The 19,135-nt window shown below is 38.6% G+C and overlaps 1 protein-coding gene across 3 annotated transcripts in view; it reads left to right on the top strand.

Annotated features, from left to right (window-relative positions):
* Positions 1–5,914: 5,914 nt before the first annotated feature.
* The window catches only part of LOC116253578 (uncharacterized), a 54,209-nt gene continuing 40,988 nt past the window's right edge, over positions 5,915–19,135 (top strand). For all 3 annotated transcript variants that reach the window (XM_031628479.2, XM_031628478.2, XM_031628477.2), the window contains exons 1-4: positions 5,915–6,105; positions 8,826–8,876; positions 9,393–9,444; positions 9,617–9,675. In XM_031628479.2, the coding sequence (XP_031484339.1) occupies positions 5,980–6,105; positions 8,826–8,876; positions 9,393–9,444; positions 9,617–9,675 (288 nt within the window). In that variant the 5' untranslated portion in view covers positions 5,915–5,979. The remainder of the gene's footprint in view (positions 6,106–8,825; positions 8,877–9,392; positions 9,445–9,616; positions 9,676–19,135) is intronic.

Raw genomic sequence — 19,135 nt, 5'->3', positions numbered from 1 at the left:
TGGTCTAATGGGAGCCTACCTTCAGACTACCTCGGGTTACCACTTTTCTTAGGCAATCTCACAGAAGATCTGTGTTTGCCACTCCTCACTAAGGTGGAGAAGAGGTTGGCTGGATGGAAGGCACGGATGTTGTCCTACGCGGGCCGGCTATGCCTCATCTGCTATGTGTTAATGACTTTGCCTTACTATTGGATGATGGCGTTTAGATTGCCTAAGGTCGTTTTAAAGAGAATCGAACAAGCTTGTATCAAATTCTTGTGGAATGAAGAAGAAGGGTCTAGACACATGCATCTAGTCAAGTGGGAGCGGTTGTGTTTGCCCTTAGATGAAGGAGGAGTAGGTATAAGAAGGCTGGAGGATGTCAACAGAGCGATGCTAGCCAGCAGATGTTGTCGGTTGCTGACCAGTAAAGACCCCTGGCCTAACATCTTCAAGGAGAAATATTTGAGCTCCCACAGTCTATGGACACTCAAGAGATCCCCTAATCCAAGCTGGGGCTGGAAAGGACTGCGTTGGGGTTGAAGTTGGCTTCAAAACAAAGTCGAGTGGAAAATTAGGAATGGAGAACAAGTCAGATTCTGGAAGCATCGTTGGTCGGGACAAGTTCTAATCAATAGGGTTGATGGGAATGGATATGTGCTGCTGAGCAATGAGCTTAATATCAATATTCGTCAAGTAACTTGTGCTAACCAGGAGAGTCTGACCCTTGCCATGGCTGCGCACCTTGGTGTGTCTTCAACTGACATCAGGATTATAGATGCTGAGGATAGTCTAGTTTGGAGTGATGTTGGTAAGGCGAGTTTCAAGGCAGGTGAGATTATCAACAAATGTCGAATTCAGGGTGTTAAAGAGTCGTGGAGAAGGAAGATCTGGGCTAGCTACGCCCCAGCCAAGAGCTGCTGGTACTCTTACATCGCCCCAGCCAAGAGCTCTTTTTGTTATTGTGCTGAGGAGACAAATGCTCATGTCTTAATAAACTGTAAAATAGCAAAGGAAGTTTGGAAGTACATTGCCGCTAAGTTCGATAGAGTCAATTATCCCCGAGGTGATATTGCAGATGCTTTCAAGAGATGGATTCAAGCTAAGATAACAGGAAAGTGGCGACGTCGGTGTTGGAGGATGACCTTTTTAATTGTTTGCTGGAATTTGTGGTGGCTTAGAAATAGATGTCTGCATGACAACCTTCAACCCCATGTTAGTAGGTTCAAAAAAGATGTTTGGAGGAGTTGTTTGGACAGTTTTTCCTCTATTAAGTGGCCTGCTGAAATTGAACTCAAGCTGAGAATTTGGATGGAGACTGGTCTTGATAGTGTGGACTCCATTGTCTCTAATAGAAATGGCATGTTAATCAACATTGTTAGAGCGTCTACTAGGCATGGCCCGAAAATAGCTGGTCTTAGCTATGCGGACAATGGCCAGATGGGTTGTGTGGTGATTATCAATGTTCGTGGTAGCATTCATGAAGGTGAAATGGAAGTCTTGGAACGCATTCTCAGATTCCACAAGGATTATGGAGGTGACTATATTATTGTCTCCCCTATTAAAGATTGGGTGAGGAAAACGCGACAAAGGTTGGAAGGTAGAAGACCACTTACTAGCTGGAATAGGTATCTTGACCAATTGCAGAAGAGAATTTTTGTGGAGCAGGGTGCTGCTACAGTTGACATAGGACGGCTGATCATGGATCACGCCAATGCTACACATGATTATTTTGCTGACTTGAAAATGTATATGCATAGCTTGTAGGTTGGTTGTCTTCTTTTTGTTGGGTAAAGGGTTGGGTCAATCCTTTGTACTTATCGGGAAGGTCCTTTCGGACCTTCCCATGTATATAACCATTTTGTTGGAATAAAGGTAGGGGGCCTAACCCCCAAGCAAGCTTTTTACTTCAAGCATGGATCATCGCCTCTCCAAAATAATCATAGACTTTCCCCAAAAAGCAAAGTCACTAACATATATCCTAAATCACCAATTCTTAATTCTAGCATGCTCAATCAATAATTATAAGATCTCCAACAGAAAATATACAACAATCTAGGCTCGATTAGGTCTTGCTCACCCCAATTTTAAAGTCTTAGCTACTGCAGTCCTCACGGCAGCCACCTCACGAGTTCGAGTGATCCTCAAGCGGCTAAAATCCTTCAACGCCACCACCACCAATGCATTCTAGTCACTGTTATGAGGGGAAAATGCGTTCCCAAACTGCAATCCAATCCACAACAATAAATATGGTAAAATTTGGCAAAAGAGAGGTCAAAATGAGAGGTTTGTCATTAAAAGAAACCCACGATAGTTGTGAGGGAGGTTGAAAATGAGTGAAAAGGAGGACACGAGTGGATGGGAGTGGGAGAGAGGCAACACACGAAAATGTTTGGTCGAGAAAGAGAGCTAGAGTAGAGTGAGAGCATGGGTGAGGGAGTAAGACAGCACGAGCGGAAGAGGGGAAGAAGACTCAGGTCAAAGGGGGAAAGAACAGAAAACAGGGAGAGGGAGTGAGGAGCGTAGATAGAGAGGGAGAAGAAGACGAGAGGGTGAGTGAAGGGACATGAGAGCTGTCAGGAGAGAGCTCGAATTAGAGAGGGAGATGATAGAGAAGAGCGGGGGAGGGAAAAACAATGGTAGACAGTGAGAAGGAAGAAAAAAAATAGGAGGGACAGAGAAAATGCGAGTATTACCACAGCGCCATCACCGTCGCCCTTCCACCGCCGGCCCAAACTTCATCGTCGGTTGTTCCTCCCACCTCCTGATTCTTCTTTGTGATGTCGTAGAGGAAGGAACAAAGAGGAAGGAGAGGGAGAAAAGGGCGTCGGGCTCACACGCAGGTGGGTTCGGGTCCGGGTCTGGACCCGATCCGGTCCACCTACAGAAGTCGAGCGCTACATGTTTTGTGGGGAGAAGATTTTGGGGGAAAACAACAAATTAATTAGGCAGTACAAGAACTAGATATTGAAGACCCTGATCCCCTGCAACCATCACGGGTATCACCCATCACCTATCACAATTCATTTTTGGAAACTTATAAGGTAATCGGCAAACTCATCAGTCATCACATGCAAGATGAGCCATTGTTGGAGAAGCTTGTAAGTTGTAGATCTGAAGCAAGATGGGCATGCTACGCTAGGATATCTAGGAGGAGCTAACTTTTAAAAAAGTGACGACGATCCTTAATGCTTTCAATTGGGATAAGAATCATATCTATTCCTGTCTTAAGAAAAGTGATCTTGAAAACTTTGTTTGGTTTGGCCTTGCACAACTAGGCTCCATTTGATTCTTTAGTTGTGCCATTTGTCTTTTCCCTTCTTTTTCTTCTTATTGTTGTTAGATGATTTGGCATCTTCCTTTTATGAGCACCATGTAGATTACTACAGACTCTCTATCTCTATTAGATAAACTTCTTGTCAAGCCCAATAGAAATATCGCAGCCAAGCATGTATAGTGTGAGTAATTACGTAATATACATTAAAGCCTTAGAGGTCCTTCAAATCTTTTTTGTTTAATACGCTAAAATCTTGTCAAATGCATGTGTGACTCCACGGCCGTGTCTGAACCTCTGGCTGCCATGAGTGTTATGTTGTAGCGTGTTTTTTGGTTTAGGGTTGCTTCAAGGGCACTTATCTTGGGTAAATTTTGGGGGTTTTCATAAATTTTGATATAAATTTTTGGGGGGTAACATTTACTAGCTTTATTCTAACTATTTGAATGTCACTTGCTTAGGAGGGGACTCTGAATCCATATTTGCAAGGCCTATCCACGGGTGGTAATTTGAAAAGCAAGGTTCTACAAAGTGCAAGAGGTTCAACAGGTGAATGTTGACTTCTTTATCTGCTGTTTACAAGGTGGTTGGTTCTAAATTCCTATTTTTCATATGTTAAAATTTTAGTATCTTTCTTTGACATGTTTAAATTTTATTGTCTATTTTAAATTTTAGATTTTTTGTATTAGCTTATTGAGAAGATAATGAAAAATCTTCAAGATTATTTCAAAAAAAAAAAAACAAGTTATTGATCAAGAGGGAGAAAACCAAAATACTAGTTGTTCTAGTTCGAAAGCTCTTGATGTTGTTCTTTTTTGCTCAATTTTTTCACATTTTAAGTATTCAAAAATTCAAATTGCAAAAAGCATCGTGTGTGATCTAGGGTTGCAACGTCATAAATGAGAGATATCAGTAAATGAGAGAGATGAAGTTACGCGAGCATATATTAATCATGAGTCATATCAACACAAATTTCATAGATATTCAATGTCAAGTCCTTCATATTATCTTCTTAATTTCAAGCTTCATAGTTCAAAGATTTTTATGGTTAGAATATTCTCCCAATACAAATAATGCATATTGTTTGTCGTGTTATCTTTTCAATACTGCATATTCAAATGACAATCCATCAGAGCTTGGAAGAGAGTGAGTGGTGGTGGTGAGAAAGCATGTTGATTTCGTAGTTATGAGAGGTCAAGTCAAAATTTGCCCCATAATATGAATATGCGAGCATTAAATGACTTATGTCGTCAAAGCAAACACATAGATAAAATGATTGAAAAGCAAAGTTTAGGGTTTGTTTATAACAACTGCTTGAAATTAAATGCATCTATAGACATAGTTCGTTGCATTTCAAGCTTGTACTTTTAGAGGCCATGATGAAAGTTCAAGTTCTTGAATCAATGTAATTTTATTGAGTTCATTAAAACTTTAGCTAGTTATAATGACAGAGTTGCACAAGTTGTTTTGGATAATGTCCCAAAAAATGCTAAATATACATCACCAACAATTTAGAAATAAATTTTACATTTTTTGCAAGTAAAGCGAGAGCTAAAATCATAAAAGAAATTGATGATGTTAAATATTGTATTATCATTGATCAAGATGAGTCCAAATGAGAGTAATTAGTTGTTGTTCTTATATTTGTTAATAAACAAGGTCAAGTTCAAGAAGGATTTTTAGATGTTGTGTATGTGAGGGATACTACAACAATTACTTTGAAGAATGCAATTTCTGATTTATTGTTTCAACATAATCTTAGTATTCAAGATATATAAGGTCAAAGATATGATGGTGCTAGTAATATGCGAAGTACTTGTGACAACTTCAAAATAAGTTATCAATGTTCATAACTTTTTTGAAAAGTTAACATATATAATTGATGTTATTAGTGCAGTAGTAAACCTAATGATGAATTACATAAAGCTCAAGTAGTAAACTTAATGATCACATTATTTGACTTTGTATTTATTTTTTACTTGGTACAAGAAATTTTGAAACAGAGTGATACTCTTTGTCAGACATTACAAAGACAAAAACAAGACATTTTGAATGTAATATCAATGGTTTGTAATTCAAAAAAGTTACTACAATAATAACATATATATTATTAGTTTGTGAAATCTAATAAAGCCAGATTAAAATTTATGAAAAATATAGCCTTCATGTGGCTGTTTGTCAATAATAACGTATATATTGTTAGTGTCTCATGAATCTGCTTAAAACAATAAAATACACTTGTTATGTTTTATGAATCAATGTAGAAGCTCATTTTCTAGGGTAAAACCTCATTTTGTAGGGTAGGTTTGTAGAGCTGTAAAAAAAAATGTTACTGTACTTATGAAACCAGTGAGAATATAACATTAGCAACGGAAAGCCAAGATCACTGCAGATTGGAAAAGACACCCATGTGTAGTAAAAACTTGAGGCAGAGAGTAAGCAGTGACGGAAGGAGAATTTTGTTCTAGTAGGGGCCACTATATAGTTTTTAAAGTTGTTATACAGGCCAAATCAAATTTATTAGAAGTTGTATAAGAAACTAAGGGAACGTCGACAGATCGCCTTGGATCTCGATACTAGCTTGGATCTTGTTCGAGATAATACATAATGTGATATAATTTCTGACCCGTAGTATCAGTCCAAACCCGATCCATTTCACCTCGAGAACCTGCCGCCATACGCACTTCCGTGGGAAGGTTGAACCAGACAGGTGGAGGGAGAGCGCCATGGGAACGAGGGAGGTGTACGAACAGAAGCTTCGATCAGGAAACCTTTACCATCAACCGACCATTAATCCTGGCCTCGGTTCCGCACGCTGCCCGCGTTGCTTCTCTCTTGTGAATCCTGAATCGGTATTTTCTTTGTTCAACTCTCCTTCGTAATTTCTGATTGATTGAAGTGTCGATGGGTTTACGGTTCGGGTTTTTACTTTCTTGGGAAGCCACCGAACATTTTGCTCAATAGGTTTTATTTTTGCGGTTGGTATTTCATGTTTTAGTGTCTAATACTGTGACGCTTCCTGTCAAGTTGTCTAGCTTGATTTTGTATGTATTATTTGTTTCTTGATTCTTGTAATTTTATTAATCAATGACGTCTGTAACTTATTTCTTCTTCTTGTTCTTTAGGCGTTTTTATTTTCTCAAAAAACTCTTTACAGCGTCCTATTTGGTTCCCTCAAAGACTTGTTACGATTCAGCGAGTTTCTCGGCTAGGAATATATTTGCAGTTGGAATCCACTCTTATTCTTTTAACAATGGAATCTCTTCTTCGGTTCCTTATCGACCCTAATTTTTTGCATTTGGCCGTTGCATATGTGCAATATTGATCTTATATAATATCTGTTTCTCTTCCTCAATAGTTCTAAATCATCTTATGCAGAGATGAGTCCAATGTTTTTTTCTGCCATGTAAATTGTAAACAGGTGCTTAACCAAGCATCCTTTAGTTGTCAAGACCGAACTCGGAGTCAGGTGTGAGACAGTGAGCAGTTGGCTGACGGGGCCTTAGCCAGACTAGGCGACTAGTCTAACAACTAACATCACTACTATGTTGATTCATAGGTAAAAGGTGGTCATCTCTGAACTTAGTAAATTTGACTTGATCCCTGCAGTTTCTGCAAATGGATAGCTGGAGAGGAGTTCTGTATGGCAACATTTGTCTGGTGATTGAGTGCTAGTTGTCTGATGTCATAAATGCACGATGTATTGTTTTTTGAAGGATGAGGTGTACATGCAAGCATTGTCAAATGTCTTCCTAACCGCTCCAAATTTTATCTAGCGCTTGAGGCATGTATAAATTGTAAAATAACTTTAACTTGACCTGGGGAATATTAAAAGGAGCTTGAATAAGCACATGACAAGCTCTCATAAGAATATAACCCTGACTCAAAATCGCCAACAGAAGGCAAATAATGCACTAAGGCACAAAAACATGAAATGTGCAGTGAGACACCTAATAATGAATTAGACTTTATTAAGAACAGTATGCAGAAACATACTTAACAAATAGGACCTCAGGCCATATTTAAATTTTAAGCAACTAAGAGATGGAGGTCTAGCTGTTGGCTAGTGCCTCAGTTGTTAGAATTCTAGCGGTTGGGAAGGACTGCAGCACAAGGTTAAAAAGAAAAAGGAAAAATACAAAAAAAAAGAATTAAAATAATAATATGGAAGTATACAACACATAAAACTACATAACCCATTTGTATGTTATAAGTAAATAGTACAAATTTTATACATATGAAATTATGAATGTATACAAATATGCATGCATAATATGTGTGTGTGTCATGTATATATATATATATATATATATATATATATATATATATATATATATATATATATATATATATATATATATATATACATATATATATATATATATATCACATGGTAAATGTGAAAATCTGCCATACCCATCTCCATATGGTAAGGCAGACCACTGGAGTACTTTTTAGATCAGATTTGAGTTAATATCCAGTGACACCTTTCACTTTATTTTGTCATTGTTTTTAATTTCATTTTAATACAATTATATGTATCAATTATTTAACTTAGAAACTGTTCTTTTTTGTGTAAACATATGAATGGTTTATATACAGATATATATTTCAACACTCCAGCAGTTTGTGAATATAAATTTTTCTAAGGTTCTAATGCGAATTTAACAGTTTACTTTTCTCACAGAAAATTGCTTGTTGATCTTCTCTAAACCCTTGTTAATACCCTTTGACATCCATGAAGCTCACTAGTATTTCAAACCATCTATAAATTTCTCTGGTTAGATATTTTGTCCTTCATAGAGTGATTCCATGTGAAGACTGGATTAACTCATGGAGTCATCACTTGTTGGATCAGTCCTCTATCCTACTACAGGTGCCGCGACAATTCTGATTATTGTGATGCCTCTTGATATTAAATGAAAAACAAGAACGACAGGATATGGAATTAACTTGGATATCAAGTTGACTTCCACTTCTATTTTTGTTTTTTTTTTTCGCTTATTTCTAGTCAAACATGCTTGTATTTGGTATGAATGTTGTCCAAACCATCTTCCGTGAAATGGCTGACCACATAACTGAAATTAAGCAACATGGGTGAGACACACATAATACATGTTATTTTTCTTTTTGAGATCTGTGTATCAAGGATATGTTTGATGCATGGTTTTACCTCTTTGTAAAACTCACAAGGGTATTGCAAGCATGGAATGAAATCATGGACTTCTGGAAGAATTACATAGAATATCTGACATTGAAAGGGAAATGTTGTCTGTTGGTAATATGAGTGCAAAAGAACATAATTAGTCTAGCCTAGGCCTAAGCACCATATAGCGTGTAATTTTTTTGTCTGTTCTCAATTATGCCATCAATTGTTGAGACAACAAGTATAAGTTAGCCTGGAGGAGTCCATTTCCTACAATACGCGATTGACATGTTGATTTTATTCTGCAATTTATGATTGACTTCTTGAATATATTTGACATAAACCTCTGTTTTTCCTTTTCTACTATAGAAATTATTTAACGTTGTCCTTTGCTGAATTTTTGTTGGCCATGATTTGATAATTCAGGAAGCAGGGGACTGGACTATAACGACTGTTTTGCATGATGCAACTGCAGTGGTATGTTTGACATTAAACCTAAAATACCTACTCTCTTGCTTAGAATTACTTTCCTTGTAGTGGAGTTAGTGTTATAAATAAAGTAGCAAATGTCATGTAGATGTGGTAAATTTATAATATCTGAAAACTCGTGTCAAGGTGCATCAATTTTTACAAAATTGAACTGTATAGGAGATTACTTTTCGTTGTGCTAGTATGTGATTGTGTTGCATATGCATTTTGCTGTTGGTCAACTTGATGATGGGAGATACTTGGATGCATTCAAGCTACTTGATTTATACTATTTTCTGATGCTATTATATGGTTGACTTGAATACAGTGCAAGACAACAAAGATTTGGATGACCAATACAGTCTATGGTGGTTTACATAGCCTTCGTGTCTTTACCTTATGACCTTGTGAGCACTGATGTGGAAACAATACACTTGACACTTTGATAATTTAGATAATAACTAAGAGTGTATTTATTGTCTTACAAGAAGAATTGACTCATTTTATTTTGTTCTGGCATGCTAGGCTGGGTCGGGTGCTGGAGGAATGCTTAGTGCCATTCATGGTCTCAATCAAGGTATAAGTGGGCTATGCTGGAACGTGGGTTTCTAGAATCTCTGTAGTTTTTAGGTGGAAACCACAAATTTGAACTCCTTAAGAGTGTCTTTCTGCAATTTCTGTAACATGGTTTTGTACAACCATTTTTAGTTTATGTCCTCTTGTCAATGATTTTCTTTATCACTTTGCAGGGATGCCTTATATTCGCAATCGAGTGAAAGGACCTATGTGGTTGCATCTAGTTCTGGGGGTATGCATTTGTGAAGACTTTGTCATACTTCATCTTTGCAAATGAACGGCAGTTGATGTTTCCTGCATGCATTTGCAACTTACATGCTTTCTGCAGCTTAGGTTATATTGGAATTTTCTTTCAATTGTTCAATAACTTCTGTTTTCTTTGTTATTGTTTCTCTCGTCCATTCCCTGCCATCATGCATACTACTGTAATTTTATGTAATTTCATATATTGCTGTCAGTATATTGCATTTGTCCCCATCGAGCTTTTTCAGTTGCATCATATGTCCTGTGACACTCCATTTTGTTCTTCCATGTCCCTTTATATCATTGTCACAAATGTAGTTCCCAGGTGCTTATCAGCAAGGCTTTTGTTGGGGGTGTATCAGAATGTTTCTTTCTCAGGAATTTAAAAAATAAAGGAAACATATAAAAAGTGATAAAAGAATTTATGTAATTATGAAATTCTACGAAAACATGGATAAAAATCCAAAATAAATATTAAAGCGCTAAAAGAAATAGCATAGTTTATAATATATTTAAGATCTATTCCAAATAATCTCGAGAAAATGTCACAAAAGTATTGTCATTTTCTCAAGAAGCTGAAATTGGCATGTTTTCAAAATGTTACAATGAATTCCCTCTTTCCATTTATCTTTTTGTTGGAGATATTATGAGCATTATTTTGGGAAAAATATTTCTGACCATGCTCTATATAAGAATTATATTAGGAACTTAGTGAAAATGTTTATATCCCCATACCTTCATCTGTACCCCAGCGACTTGCTCTTGTCTAGTGATAGAAAACTTGCTCTCAAATCAACTTCAGAACTTGCCAACTCAACCTAAGTTGACGTACCGGACTCGGTCATCTGCCTAGTCATAAAGATGAACAACCAGAGAGTTGACATGATTTTAATAAGTCATAGGATGACTAAGTAGCTGCCTCCAAGTTTTTGGCCAAGGTCTGGGTGAGTGGCGGTGTTTTGGCATGTTACGGCTGTCATAGGTTCGTTCAGTTGAGTCATTTCTGAGTTATGTATACAATTTATATACATATCACACAGACATACTATGCTAACAGATTAATTTATATATGAAATTATGCATATATCATATGCAAAATATATACACAGATACATGATGTTATAAAATATGCATATGCAATTAATAATAAAATAAATTATGAAGAATATATTTTTTAAATATTTTATGTACATGCGCATCATTAGTAATATTGTTTTTAGTATATCAATACCATAATGATTAAAAAACTGCAAATATAGTTATATTTTACATTAATATGAAATTGTCAGAACCTGGCTGACTCATCAATTAACCTGGCAAGTCACAAGTTAAACCACTCCTAGTTGAATCATGAACCATTACGTTCTTAATTTTTATCTATTCTCAGCACCGCCTTTGGTTTCTGCTTGGGTTCTCTTTTCATGAATTAGAGATAACAAACCAGGTTTACTATATGAATGTGGAAATAAAATTCCTATTAAAAAAAAGTTGATTGACAATGTAAAAAATTGGCATGCTTTAATACAATATAAAAAGAAAAAGAAAAGGATAGTCCATTAATCAAGTTAGTGTGAAATAGTTAAAGTCATCTGCACCAGCCTATGTCACACGGGTACGGGTACGGTATGAGTACGGGTACAGGTATGCGGACACGGCAATTTTCAAAATTTTAGGATACGCGGACACAGTGAATATTATATTCTACAAAATTAAAAATGATAATAAAATAAAAAAACATTAAATTAATAATTCACTCTTACAATCTCATAAGTCATGAGAAAGAAAGTTTTAAACAAACATAACATGAAATAAAACAATACAACAAAGTATAAACATGCAGATTTATTTCTGGATAATGTAAAACAGTCCTCAATGAGAGCAGGCAACATCTGGCACATTCTAGTGACTGTTGGCAACGGCAACTTACAAGCACTAAGGCAAAATCCCCAAATCGGCAAAATCCCCAAATCCTCAAATCAAACAAAAAAAGAAAATATCGCACATAGCATTGAAGAATAGGATCACGATCGACGGGTTAACCGTCCAATCTTCAAACGAAAACATCCCCATATCGGCAAGAAAAACCCAAATGAAGCATGAAACCCTAACTTCTAATATCGAAAAGAAAAAAAAAAACACTTACCTGTCTGTCGTCGGCTGCCGCCGAACGCCAGCGGATGTCGCCGTCGATCGCCGGAGCTCATCGCCGTCGCCTGTCGAGGGTAAAGCGTAAAACGAAATCGAGGGTTAAAACATAAAATCGGGTTATGAAAGTGGTTCGGATCGGGTCTAACCCAGACCCGATTCAAAACGTATCCTGTCGTGTCCAAGTGTCGGAATCCGTGTGTCGGAGTGTCGACACCGGTACGTGACCCAGATTGCCGTATCCGTGTCACATAGGCACCAACCTACTTCTTGATATCTCTACTAGCTTTACATGATCAGTTTTCTGTACCAGAGTTGGTGTCATTTGAAGCTTGTCCTACCCAAAGTTCTCTTAAGGGCAATACTATGCATCATCCACTTGTGCCGACGTAGGCGTTGGTATGAATACCGGTGCAAAACCATTTTTTCGAAAACTTGGTGCGGGGATACAACATTTATATGTAGAAAAAATTACATCAAGGTGCTCATTGTTTGAACGAATAACAGAGGACTGCCTAATGTTTCAAACATAACAAATGGGCCCAAGTTTTGGTTATAACTCTCAAATCACTGCCTATCCTTTGAACACATGCATTTAGAGAGGCGATTTACTAAACTATCCCTCTTAAAACAAGAAATCTAAAAAAGTTCAAAAAAATATGAAAGAAATATTTAAGAAAATATGTATTGTCTGGGTGAGGGTCAATAGTGACACTCGTCAATGGCAGTGAGGGTCGATTCAGCCATTCGGTGGTAGGTGAAGGTTCCCATCGGCCCTTGTTGGCTGCAAGGGGAGACCCTCACAGTTCGATGAGGGTCGACAATGTCCTTTGCTAGGCAGTAGAGACTAATCACCCTTGTGCACCATGCAACAATTGACTTTCGCTACCCAATGAGGTAGCCTTTGACCCTCGCTGTCACCCCTCATTGTTGGTGAAGGCCGATGATGATTCTCCTTGGGATAGTCACCATGGGTCTTCGCCGATAACAACGGGCGACCCTCACTCTCAAATGAGGGTCGATGGCGATCGTAGCAAGCAATAAATGCTGATCGTCACTAACAATCATCGACGACCCTCGCCGATAGCGAAGGATGATTCTCATTGTTTGGCAAGGGTTGATAAGATCCTTGTTGAGCAGTGAGGGTCACCCCTCACCGTAGGTCAAGACTGTGAATGATTGTCTGATGAGAATCACTGTCGCCATTGCCGATAGGAAGGGGCACAGTGAGGGCTGGCAGCGAGCCTTACCTGATATCGAGGGTCAATCCATTGCCCGTTTGGCCCTCATCGCCATTGGCAAACGTCATTGCCGACCTTCATCAAACAGCACCGGCTGGCCCCCACTGTTTGGCGAGGGTCGATAGTTACACTTATTCTTGTTCAGAAAAACTTTAGTTGGACAACATGTGTTTATTTTAATATTTTTTATTTTTTATTTTTGGATTTTTTGTTTTGAGTTGGGTAATTTGGTAAACTATCTCCCTAGATTCAGGCGGTGATTGGAGTTATGGCGAAACCTTGAGGTCCTATGTTATGTTTGAAATTGTTGATCTTCAATGTCAAATCAATAAGAATGAAGACATAGAGGAGAGAAATAGTTGAGAAGGCAAAGAAGAGAGAATGAGAGAGAAGACACGAGAGAGAGAAGAGAGCTCGTTCCTTGTTACGGCTCCCACACTTCTAATTGAATAAAAAGAACTAATTAGGGTTATGTTTAACCTTTTACATAAAGAGTCCAATAAGTATTGAAAAATTCAAAGAACTACGTAATAATAAAGTTCCAAAATACAGAAAACCTCAAAACAGAACATTTTCTCAACACTCTCTCTCAAGTTGGAGCATAGATGTCTATCATGCTCAGCTTGTTACAACACTTCATGAAATCAGATATAGGAAGAACTTTAGTAAATATATCTATAACTTGATCTTTAGAAGCAACACATTCAGTAAAGATAATCTCTGTTTGAACTAAGTCTCTAATATAGTGACAATCCACCCCGATATGTTTGGTTCGTTCGTGAAAGACAGGATTATTGGCTATATAAGTAGCCGCTTTGTTGTCACAATGCATTTTTATAGGCAGTTCTACTTAAATTCCAAGACCTTCTAACATGGCTCTCACCCAAGTGATTTCAGTGGCAATTTGAGCCATGGCTCGGTATTTTGACTCTGCACTGGATCGAGCCACGGCAGCTTGTTTTTTACTTTGCCAAGAAACTAAGTTACCTCCAACAAAAATGCAGAATCCCATAGTGGACTTTCTGTCATCAATAGAGCCTGCATAATTTGCATCAGAGTAAGCTTCTATTTGGAGAGATGAACCCTTTTTAAATAATAGACCTTTTTTAGGAAAACTTTTTGGAAATTTCAATAGAGGCATAGCTGCATCCCAATGTGCTTTTCTTGGATTGTTCATAAACTGGCTCAGTTTTCCCACAACAAAAGATATATCAGGCCAAGTTATGGTTATCTTTCCAATCAATAATCTATATGACTTGCTATCCATAGGTTGAGACTTATCATCATATAAGTGAATACGAGAATTCATAGGAATAGATGCAGGTTTGGTTCCAGTCATACCTGTCTCTTGTAGCAAATCAAGAACATATTTTCTTTGAGAAAGAACTAAACCTTATTTACTTCTTGCTACTTCTATCCCGAAGTAACATAAAGAGCCAAGATCTTTAGTAACAAAGTGTTGTTGGAGATACTTTTTTGTATCTTGTATTTCTTGTTTGTTGTCACCAGTTAAAATGATGTCATCCACATATATCACCATAACCACCATACCTCGTGAGGACTTTTTTATGAACAATGAATGATCTAAAGGAGATCTATGAAACCCAAACTTGGATACAACATCAGACAATTTCTGAAACCATGCTCTAGGACTTTGCTTCAAACCGTATATTGCTTTTTTTAATAAACTTACCTTGGTACACTCCCCCTGTTTCTCAAAGTCTGGCGGTTGCTACATATAAACTACTTCGGATAAATCCCCATATAGAAAGACATTTTTGGCATCTAATTGATACATATATCATCCATGATGAACTGCAATAGATATAATTAGTCGTATAGTACCCAAACGGGCCACCGGGAAGAAGGTTTCAAAGAAATCAATACCATACGTCTGTGTGTACCTTTTTGCTACCAACCGTGCCTTGTGTCGCTCAATTGTACCGTCAGAGTTATACTTGATAGTAAAGACCCATTTTGAGTCGACAATATCTACACCAGATGGAGGTTTAACAAGATCCCAAGTGTGGCGAGATATTAGGGAGTCCATCTCCTCCTTCATTGCTTGGTAATGGTACCACTTAGAATCCAAAAGAGCATGTTCATGAGAGATAGGAACTGAAGTAGCTGACAAGACATCAATAAATTTGCACATATGATCTTCGAAATGAGATGTATTAACAAATTTAGAAAGTGGATGAAGTGTGCATTGTCTGATCCCTTTACATAGTGCAATATGTAAATCATCAGGATTAGAAGCATCAATGGAACACTCAGGCATATTATGTAAGTCAGAATTACGTAACTCCTGAGAGCAAGGCGGTGCAAAGTCATTAAATGATGGATTCCTTCTTGAATATATAAGAGGAGGGTCTTTAAACCATGGAATGGAGGAATTTGGACAAGTAGGAGATGATATAAACGAAATGGACTCAAGAGGAATAGGAGGAATTGGAAGTGGAAAAGAGGACAACATCTCAGACTGAGAATGTGAAGGACTTGCAGCAAAGAACAGAGAAGACTTGTGGAAGGTTACATCAGCACTGACAAACTCTCGATTAGATATAAGATCAAAGCATCGATACCCCTTTTGATTTTGAGAGTATTCCACAAATACACATTTAGTTGCTTGTGCAGCTAATTTATCTCGATTCGGTCCAAGTCGATGTACAAAACATGTGCATCTAAATACACGTGGAGGTAAAGAGAACAAGGCCTTATTTGGGTAAAGGATTTGCATTGGTATCTTGTTGTCTATTGAAGAGGATGACATTCTATTTATTAGGTAACATGCGGTTAAGATTGATCTCCCCAAAATTTGGTAGGCATATAAGAATGAATCATGATAGTGCGGGCTACCTCCAACAAATGTCGGTGTTTTCTTTCAACTACACCATTTTGTTAAGATGTGTGAGGGCATGTAAATTGTGGCACAATACCATGGAATTTGTATAATTCAAGTAGGGAAGTAGATTTAAACTCGAAAGCATTGTCAGTGCGAACAACCTTGACATAAGAATCAAACTGAGTTTTTCTTTCTAAGATGAAAGATTTCAAGATACAAGAAGCTTCAGATCTGTCTTTCATCAAAAACACCCAAGAGACTCTAGAAAAATCATCAACAGTGGATAGATAATAACTGTTAAATACTTATAGTAGTCGGGTGGAGGCTTTTTGAAATATTAGAAAGTTGAAATAGGTCCACTTAATTATTATCCTATGTTTAGTGGACTATTTTTTTAAATTGGTAACACACCCTAGTCTCATATTAATATGAGATTAGGGTCACGTGCAGTAATAAGTGTTGACGGGTTGTGTTGTTCGGGTCTGGATCCGTACCCGATCCGGTTTGTCCTAATTAGGACTACTTATACTTCTGTAAACCCTAATCTTTGTGTTAATGAAGTGTTGAAGAGAGAGAGTGTCTGGAGGCTAGTGGGCACCAGACCTCCTCACCCGTGGTTTTTCTTCCCTCGAGTTGAGGGTTTTCCACGTTACATCTGTGTGCTTTCTTCTACTCTCGTGCACATTTTGTTTCTACATGGTATCAGAGCCGTCGGACTTGGAGAAAACAAAATCTGTTTTTTTTCTATGGTTGTGAAGTTCTAACCCTGACTGCCGCCGCCGCTACCACTGTCGCCGTCGCTACCACTACCGCCGCCGCTGCCCTTGCTGCGCCGCCGCTGTCGCCACACCGTGACCGTGACCACCGCCGCTGTCGCCGCACTGTGGCTGCTTCCGCCGCGTCCTGCTGCTTCCGCTGCTCCCGCCGCTTCCGCCGTTGATCCCCGACTGCGTCATCTCACCTCTTCTCTAGGTTACTGCTGCTGTGTGTGTTCTTTGGCAGCCACTTCTACCTGGTGATCATGGCTGACTCGTCTTCTTCTTCAGTCAACACTACTCTACCTGATGTTGTGTCTGCGCGGACTGATCATGTACCGGTTCAGGTTACCACCATTCAACTTACCAAGGAGAACTATTCCCGATGGTCTGCTGCGATTACCATGGGGATTGCTGGGCGAGGACGCATTGCCTATGTGAATGGGAGAAAGGTTGAACCTGCTGCAGATAGTCTGGCTTGGGATACATGGTTTCTTGAAGACAACCAGGTCAAAACCTGGATTGTCAATTCAGTGTCCCCGGATATCCAACCCCTCATTCTTCGTAAGAAGACTGCAAGGGATATGTGGATTATTTTGGAGCAGATGTATGGCCAAAAGAAAAGGAAAGTTCGTGTGTATCAACTTATGAAGGATGTGTATTCCCTGCGACAAGGTGCTCTCTCGGTTGCAGACTTTTATGCAGCATTAAAATCTAAGTGGGAGGACCTTGACTATCACTCTGATATTCCATGGAGGTGTCCTCACGACCAGATGCAGTACATGACTGATAAATGGGAAAACAGGGTATTCCTTTTCTTATCCGGACTGAATGATGACTTTGAAAATATAAGGAGTCAGATTCTTAACACTGACGAATCATTTAGTATTGAAGATGTCTATTCCCGTGTTGAAGCTGAAGAACAGAGAAGGCTGCTCTCTAGTGGACGAAAGGGGGAAGAACAGTCTGCCTATGTTAGCCGTGCCCCTGTGGGAACTCCTCGTTCTTCCCGAAAATGTACACATTGCAAAAAACTTGGTCATACTAAGGATTTTTGTTGGGACCTGTATCCAGAGAAGAAGGATAGTAGGGGGAGGTCTTCGAGTGGGAAGAAGCCTGTATCGTCTGCAACAAGTCTGAGTGATGGGAAAGGTTCTATTTCTGCAGAGCAGATTCGTGAGCTACGAGCATATTTGAGCAAGATTGATGTTGGTCAGGCAGATACACCAGATGAGGTGAAGATCAATCATGCATTGGCTGTTTCAGGGGGAGAAGGTACTTCTTATATGGGTGAATGGATTGTTGACAGCGGTGCCACTCATCACATGACTGGCAACCCCAAGCTTTTCCATGACTACAAGCTATCCTCGGGAAAGGAACGTGTGTCCCTTGCCGATGGTTCCTTTACTTCTGTGGCAGGGAAAGGGAGTCTTTCCTTGTTAAATAATTTTTTAGTTCATGATGCCTTACATGTTCCTCATCTTCCCTTAAATTTGTTATCTGTTAGTAAGATTACCAAGGAACTGAAGTGTGAACTTATATTTTCTGAAAAACGTTGTGTTTTGCAGGACTTGGTGACAGGAAAGAGGATTGGGATTGGTTTGGTGTCTGATGGGCTGTATCGGCTTCCTATACGCGTAGTCACAGCTCTTATGTCAGCAGTCAGCAAAACAGAGAAGAAGGAGGAAGAGTGTCGTCAGTTATTTTTGTTTTGGCATGAACGCCTTGGTCATCTCCCATTTGGGATTTTGAAACATTTGTTCCCTGAACTATGTTCTAGTTTAAACATTTCCATGTTATCATGTGATGTGTGTCAGTTTGCGAAGCATGTTAGAGCTTCTTATCCAATTTCAAATAGTCGTTCTAATAAAGCTTTCTCCTTGGTTCATTCTGATGTGTGGGGGCCTTCGGGCATTCATTCTCGTGGTGGTTTTCAATACTTTATAACTTTTATAGATGATTATTCAAGGTGTACCTTTGTGTATTTGTTGAAAGATCGTAGTGAGGTACCTCACATTATTGAAACTTTCATCCTCCTAGTGGAAAACCAGTATGGAAATTCTGTCAAGACTTTTCGGTCTGATAATGCTCGTGAATATCTGTGTCTCACTGTTGAAGAATTCTTTCGAAAAAGGGGGATTGTTCATGAGACATCCTGTAGTTATACCCCCCCTCAAAATGGGGTTGCTGAGAGGAAAAATCGTCAGTTGCTCAATGTCACCCGAGCCATACTGTTCCAAAGAAATCTCCCAAAATACTATTGGGGTGATGCTATCCTTACTAGTGTCTACTTGATTAATCGCATGTCTAGTCGTGTGCTAAAGGGTCGTACTCCCTACTCTATGCTTCCAGGGAGTAGTCAACCTTTTCATCTTCCTCCTCGAGTCTTTGGATGTGTGTGTTTCATACATAACCACAGCCCCAATGTGAAAAAACTTGATCCCAAATCTATTAAGGGCATCT

The sequence above is a fragment of the Nymphaea colorata genome, chromosome 4, assembly GCF_008831285.2.
Source record: "Nymphaea colorata isolate Beijing-Zhang1983 chromosome 4, ASM883128v2, whole genome shotgun sequence".
In the NCBI taxonomy this organism is placed as follows: domain Eukaryota; kingdom Viridiplantae; phylum Streptophyta; class Magnoliopsida; order Nymphaeales; family Nymphaeaceae; genus Nymphaea; species Nymphaea colorata.
The sequence above is the reverse complement of the archived record's forward strand: the minus strand, read 5'-3'. Positions and strand labels throughout refer to the sequence as shown.